The 7,402-nt window shown below is 46.2% G+C and overlaps 1 protein-coding gene across 1 annotated transcript in view; it reads left to right on the forward strand.

The window, feature by feature from the left end:
- Positions 1-6,214, forward strand: part of LOC141763710 (equilibrative nucleoside transporter 1-like) — a 7,161-nt gene extending 947 nt beyond the window's left edge. The window contains exons 2-5 of the mRNA XM_074628314.1: positions 2,648-2,756; positions 3,030-3,115; positions 3,344-3,543; positions 5,884-6,214. Coding sequence (XP_074484415.1) covers positions 2,648-2,756; positions 3,030-3,115; positions 3,344-3,543; positions 5,884-5,995 — 507 coding nt within the window. The 3' untranslated portion in view covers positions 5,996-6,214. The remainder of the gene's footprint in view (positions 1-2,647; positions 2,757-3,029; positions 3,116-3,343; positions 3,544-5,883) is intronic.
- The last annotated feature ends 1,188 nt before the right edge of the window (positions 6,215-7,402 follow it).

Below are 7,402 nucleotides of genomic sequence, written 5' to 3' on the forward strand. Positions count from 1 at the left end.
TCGTGGACGCTCCTCTCCTCGGTCATCAATAGACTCGTGGACGCTCCTCTCCTCGGTCATCACCAGACTCGTGGACGCTCCTCTCCTCGGTCATCAATAGACTCGTGGACGCTCCTCTCCTCGGTCATCAATAGACTCGTGGACGCTCCTCTCCTCGGTCATCACCAGACTCGTGGACGCTCCTCTCCTCGGTCATCACCAGACTCGTGGACGCTCCTCTCCTCGGTCATCACCAGACTCGTGGACGCTCCTCTCCTCGGTCATCACCAGACTCGTGGACGCTCCTCTCCTCGGTCATCAATAGACTCGTGGACGCTCCTCTCCTCGGTCATCAATAGACTCGTGGACGCTCCTCTCCTCGGTCATCACCAGACTCGTGGACGCTCCTCTCCTCGGTCATCACCAGACTTGTGGACGCTCCTCTCCTCGGTCATCACCAGACTCGTGGACGCTCCTCTCCTCGGTCATATTGGGGTTGGCTAATATTGACAATGTACTGTGGCAGTGAAGAGACTGTCCTCGCTCCCCTCTCACTGTAGCGTTAGTCTTTGTCTCGCGTCCTGTCTTCACAGTTAGCAGAGCACCCTCGCTCAGGCTAACTTGGTGGGTTGCTACCAAGAGTTAGCTGGGAATGGGAATGGGAATGGGAATCACGGAGCATCCTGGGATGGCGGCGCCTTTTTTGGAGGACGGCGTATGTAGCTATGGTAGCTGTCATTATCTGTCACCGGTCTATTCATCTGTCATCTGTCAATCGTTCATCATCAGAAATGTATAAAGCATACATATAAAGAGAAGCTGACGGAGGCAAATGAGCGATGTGTTACAGAATTGAAGTTAGTTAATGATATCGATCTTTAGGAAATAGGAGGAACTTGACAGCTCGCTACCCACTGATATTATTGATATTGGCACATACCTGTTGTTTGGCGTTAGTTCCTACACCTGTCAACTATTTTCATTAATCTTTGGAGGCCCATGTCCAGTTTACAAAGGTGTGGGTACAGGAACTTCAGATCTACACAACCATCCGGACAAAGATAAGCTATCTAATGTTAATGCTAATGCTAATTCTGCATATTTAATCTACCGGTTTCTTTCAAAATGAAACCCATAATGTTAGCCTACCCTTGTGTCTGACTGTATACTATACATACTACATTTTGTGTTTTGATTATTATTCACTGTGTAGTGTTTTGTGTTAGTTTAGCACTTCTGTCCACTGTTAAGCTACAACATGCAGTGTTTTAGAAGAAGGCTCAGGGGATTGGTTTCAGAGGAGGATATTGTTTCATTCACAGTGCTTGTGCTTGGCGTGCTAGTGCTATCTTCGACTGCTCCCCCTCTGATGAATATCTGAGGGAGTTGCATGCATGCTGGAAGGACACTACAGCTCTCTCCCGTCTTATGTCTGATGGCCGAACTCTGGCAGCCATGCAGGATGTGGTGAAGTTTGGCCTTGACCGTATGAGTCTACTATTGCCTCCCTCATAGTTTCCCCTGACGAGGCTCTGAGGCCGGATGCCAGATGCCCTTGACCGCAATGTCGGGTCACAGACAACCTACTTTCTAAGGCTAATGATACAGCCACGGGCCATATCGGCAACTCCCCATCTCACCTGATGCTTGACCTCTCAGCTTTCCTTTGACGGTTCCTCCATCAGCCTCATGCTTCATTGCAGGCTTTTGCTCTTACGGCTCAGCTGCTCTAAAAGTGCTCGAGCCGACTGTCCAAGCTAATCGGACCAGGCAGCAGTTCTCGGGTCTTCGCAGGGACATGCCCCCCCAGCAGGACAAGGTGTTCTGAATCTGTCCCCCCGAGGCCGCCCCTAATCACCAACTCACCCCAGTGGCCCCCATGGGCCACGACCCTGCTTGCTTGCCCTCCCGGCCACCTCGTGCCGGGGAGCCTTAAAGTCCCAGCGTTCCTCCCTAAGGTGCTGGCATGCTCACATTTCAGCCTATCCAGCTTGCACAGTTTGATCCCCGTTAGGAGAGGGGGGGGGAGAAATGAAAGCTGTAACGGTCGGAACAACTCTTTGTCTGTTCCGGTGGTCATAAAAAGGTGCCGAGCACCTTCTCCAGTTATTACAGAGTGAATGTGGCCACCCCCCCATCGATTGGGTGTGGTCCTGCTGAGTTCCTCTGCCTCATCTTAAGGAAGTACGTACTCAGGATTCCTCGCCAGTCTGTTGTTACAGGTCATCCAGTGTTGGAGCGCCGCCTCTGGCGGTCAGTAAGGATGAAATGGAACGAGAGTTACGGATGTAACTACGGTTCTATGACTCCTGGATGGTCACCTGGAATCTTGAGAAGATTCTGTAGGAATGACCTTGTGGATGACACCAGAACTTATATCCGGCCAGGGTCATCCAAGGTCACATGTGACTTTGTTGATATAAATATTTGACCTGCGTGAGATGGAAGATATTCAGTGTTAAAGCTCTGCCTCTGGCGGTCATCCAGGACTCATAGAACCGTAGTTACATCTGTAACTCTCATTTGTTTTTAAATGTTTTAAAATGTTTCTTTGCAGCAGTGAGTAGTTAACGGAGAATCAGCTGTTTGTTCCTTTAAAGGGGCCGGTCACTGATACATTTACTTTTATATAATGTCGTTGTCCTGCCTGCTGACCTTTGACATTCAGATCTGGCTGTTGGCTCTGTCGGTCTGTTTCACCTTCACCGTCACCATCGGCACGTTTCCCGCCATCACTGCCGACACCAGATCCTCCCTCGCTGACGGAGGCTCCTGGGGTGAGTTGACGCATTACTTGAAAAGTCTCTTCTTCTGTGGTGTCTTCTGGACTGTATGTAAACAGGGTCGCTCCTCCTCCAGAAGGAGGTGCTGATGCACTTCAAGCACCAAAAACACCAAAAACATCAAAAACACCAGAGGAAGAAGATTAGTTACAGCAATAACAGCTTAGATAGCGTTAGCTGTGAGTTAGCGTTAGCTACGAGATAGCGTTAGCTGTGAGCTCTTTCACCTTTCAGACTGACTCGTGTTCTGTTTGTGTTCTTTAACAGATCAGTTCTTCATCCCAGTCGGCTGCTTCCTCCTCTTCAACCTCTGTGACTGGATCGGACGCAGTTTAACGGCCGTCTGTATGTGGGTGAGTTAATATCTATATATACAATATATATTAACTGGGAAAAAAAGTTAGTAAACTTGTGTTTGGTGGATTATTTCTCTGTTGTATCAATGCTAATGGGCATTGTATTTGACATCGTTGGAAAGCCTGTTTATTGACCTTCACAATGATGTCACACTTGTAAGGATCATGTATTTGTGGGATTATTGATAAATTAATGAATTAATCAGTTATTGTCTCTTCTTCCAGCCGAGGAAGGACAGTCTGGTGCTTCCTGTGTCCATCGTGTGTCGTCTCGTCTTCGTGCCTCTTTTCATGTTGTGTAACGTTCAGCCTCGTCTACACCTGCCCATCTTCTTCCATCATGACGGCTGGTTCATCTTCTTCATGATCCTCTTCGCCTTCAGTAACGGATACCTGGCCAGCCTCTGCATGTGCTTCGGTCCAAAGTAAGAAACAAAGATTACAATATTGTAATCCTAGTTCTTTTAGCACAGGCAGAGCCCTCTACTGGATCCTCTGGGTAATACTCTCCTCCAATCAGTAGCACGCATTCCCCCACTGACACCCCCCCACCTGTTTCACCAGTCCTGCGTCGTTCCAGCGACATGTCCATGAGATAGAACCGTATAAATGAACAGTATGTTGACCACGATGCTGCCACACATATGTCCTCGACACTCACCCCGCCAAAAAAGGCCGCCGACACCACCACACTCCGTGGAAAGTGTGCAGAGACAGAAACAGTGGTTGGGTCTCATCCCGATAGGGGGACAGGGCTGCACCGACCATACCATCCCCGAAGCACAAACAGCTGTTCAGTGCACCTGATGGGGTCTGTGTGTTAACATAACATAGCCATCTTGGTAGTTTGCATTTATTATGATATGTTTTTTGTTCATAATGATAATTGTAGTGTGTTTGGAGGGAGGCCTGAAGGGACGGACTGTCAGTGTTGGTGACTTGCTCTCTATTGATTTAGGGACTTTTGGAGCTAGTGCTGCTAGCTACCTTCAGTGGAAAAGAGATGGGAACACTGGGCTGGGTTTTTCTGTTGGACCATTTTTAAATTCCAGTGTACTATTGGTAGTTTCTCAGCATTACCGACCCTACCTTTAGGTTGATGATAGTGAATCAATTGCCCGGCTGAACCAGTTCCAGTAACCAGTTGATGGTTAGCATAGGGAATGTCTTGTAGGCAATGCATCAGTTTAGGATGCGGAGATCCAAAATGGATCTTCCATCTTCCATCTTCTTTGGAACCAGGAAATACGCAGAGTAAAACCCTTTCTCTCTGTGATGAGTAGGGATGACAGCAGAGCCTGGATCTCTGCTGAGAGCTAATTTATTTCCACCTGGAAGGATAGATTTGACTCTTTGACACCCATGAATGTAGGAGGAATGCATCACTGTGTTCAATCCCTCCCGTCTCCCACGTGGAGATTGGTTGGGAGAAACGGGTCCTGGATCTCTGCTGAGAGGTAATCAACCTCCTCCTGGGAGGATAGATTCACCTCTTTGACACCCATAAATGGAGAAGGAATGCTACAGAACAGGAGAGAGTAAACGAGTCTCAGTGTCCTGTCCATCCATTCTGTTAACGCGTAAATGCGTCGCCACTCTTCATGTGTTAGAGGACGAGCGACCAGCTACCAAAGGCTGTGATATCCCATCTTGGCCCTCTCTACCGCCAGACCCTCCATAAATGGGAGGTCGATATGGAAAGTGCCTAGCCGGTGATGAGGTCTGTGAATGCATCACTGTTGGCTCGCCTGTAGAAGATGTGGCTGACATCATGTCACTGTGCTTCAATCCCTCTTGTCTCCGTGTGGAGATTGGTGTGGGAGGAATAGACACCCCCCCACAGGGTTAAGCCGATATGAGGTGTAATACCCCCTGATGGGAAGGCAACGCAGCCATTAAACTGGGGATGATCCGCAGCAACGGCGGCCACAACGGGGTATTTCTCTCTTCTTTTTCTTGATATGTTATTTAAAGCCACTTGGTGTGTTCTCTGACAGCATCACAGCAATTAAAGCGTTCATGATTGGACACAGCGTTGTTATGCCACTGCGGCTATGACTGCTTACATAAGCGTGGGGGGGAACGCAGCCTCTGAAGCAGTGACTCCATCCAAGAAGGAAACAGAAGAGTGGACACATCACCTTCTCTGAAGAGGAAAAGGATGGACAGTATACATGTCTACTGTGGGGTCCACACGTTTTTGGGGAGGCATGTCCTGATTGGCCGGCAATGATTATGCAAATTTTCCGTGGGCAAATGCGTTCTTGTGATTGGAGGAGAGTATTACCCGTAGAGTCCAGTAGAGGGCGGAGCCTGTGTGAGCTCGAACTGAAACACATGAAAACACACCAAACAAACCCGAACACAACAAGCACCACTAAAAGACACCATCACACTAACGTGCACATGTATTAATAGCAGTGTGAATACTTTAATAATAATAGTAATAATAATAATGATAATAATAATAAATCAGGGTTGATTTCAGGGCTGAATCATGTTCCTCACAGTTACAGTATCATCGTCTAAATGTGTGAATGTATTAAGAACAGTGTCAATACTTTAATAATAATCCAGGTGAGATTAGAAATTCTGAATGTCATTCAGTTTCCAGCTAATTTCACTGAACTTCTTCATTAAAACACTTCTGGATTCTTACAAATGTAAATCTCATAATACATATTTTATTTCAGAATAACTAATTATCAAGTTTATTACAAAATATTAAATAGTTAATGACTAATAAATCCCTCTTGTTGTTTCAGGAATGTTCTGCCTCATGAAGCAGAAACAGCCGGAGCCATCATGGCTTTCTTTCTGTCTCTAGGTTTGGCTTTAGGGGCTGCTCTGTCCTTCCTGTTCAGAGCACTGGTTTAACTGGAAAACTACGTCCTTATTACTGGACTAACTGGAAAACTACATCTTCATTACTGGTTTAACTAGAAAACTACATCTTCATTACTGGACTAACTGGAAAACTACATCTTCATTACTGGACTAACTAGAAAACTACATCTTCATTACTGGACTAACTGGAAAACTACATCTTCATTACTGGACTAACTGGAAAACTACATCTTCATTACTGGACTAACTGTCATTAAGGCCTTAAGGATGCAGGGCGGCTGTGGCTCAGAGGGTAGAGCAGGTTGTCCGCCAATCGGAAGGTCGGTGGTTCGATCCCCGGCTGCTCCGGGTCACATGTCGATGTGTCCTTGAGCAAGACACTTAACCCCAAATTGCTCCCGGAGGCAGAGCCATCGGTGTGTGAATGAGTATTTAGATTAAATCCTGATGGGCAAAGTTGGCACCTTAGTAGCCTCTGCCATCAGTGTATGAATGTGTGTGTGAATGGGTGAATACTGACATGTAGTGTAAAGCGCTTTGAGTGGTCGGAAGACTAGAAAAGCGCTATATAAGTCCAAGTCCATTTACCAAGTCCATTTACCATCCTATCCCACACTGTGGTGCTCTTATGTCATTAAGGCATTAAGGATGCATCCTATCTAATTCTGATATTCAATTACTCTCAGCTCTCTTCCTTTGAGGTCCATTCCATCTTGGGTTGCTTTGTATTTGACCGAGTTCCATCTATGTTTAAGGAAGTTCTGTACTAATGGAGAATTTATATTTCTCCTTTTATTATCTCTCTCTCTCTCTCTATATATATATTATAATATTATATTATATCTGTGTTGAGTGAATGTAAAATAGTGTTGCCGGTTTCATCCACATATTGTAAACCGTTATTAAATATTTTCGATTTGGGGCTCCCATGAACTTGTTTCTTGATAACATTATTATTAGGTTATCAGGATAAAAACTCAATTCAGTACCCTACTGAATTGGATATCTCGGGAATGGAATGTCATAGAGACTCAGGACCAAGTCCTGTATGGGAAGAAGACGTCAGTCTTAGTCCTGAGTCTGTACGACCTTCAGCAAAAGAGTTATTAGTAAAAGATCTCATTTTACAGGAGCAATGCATGCTGGGAGGACTTTAAAGTAAAACTCAGTGACAGAAACCATGAGTCAGGCAAGTATGACCGTAAATGAGATTGGAAAAACAAGATCTCTTCATCAAGCCTGATCCATGGTTAGGGTTAGGGTTAGGGGTTAGGGATGATAACCACGATTAGACATTTGAGGGTTAGGGTTAGACATTTAAAATTGCGACCTGAAGGGGAGGTCCTAGAGAGATGGGAGTTGGTTCCTTCTATAGGTTATGATATGCGGGCTTTCCAACGGTGCCACCCCAGAGCGTCTCCGAAGTTCCGTTCCCGA

This window comes from Sebastes fasciatus, unplaced genomic scaffold, assembly GCF_043250625.1.
Source record: "Sebastes fasciatus isolate fSebFas1 unplaced genomic scaffold, fSebFas1.pri Scaffold_29, whole genome shotgun sequence".
Taxonomy (NCBI): domain Eukaryota; kingdom Metazoa; phylum Chordata; class Actinopteri; order Perciformes; family Sebastidae; genus Sebastes; species Sebastes fasciatus.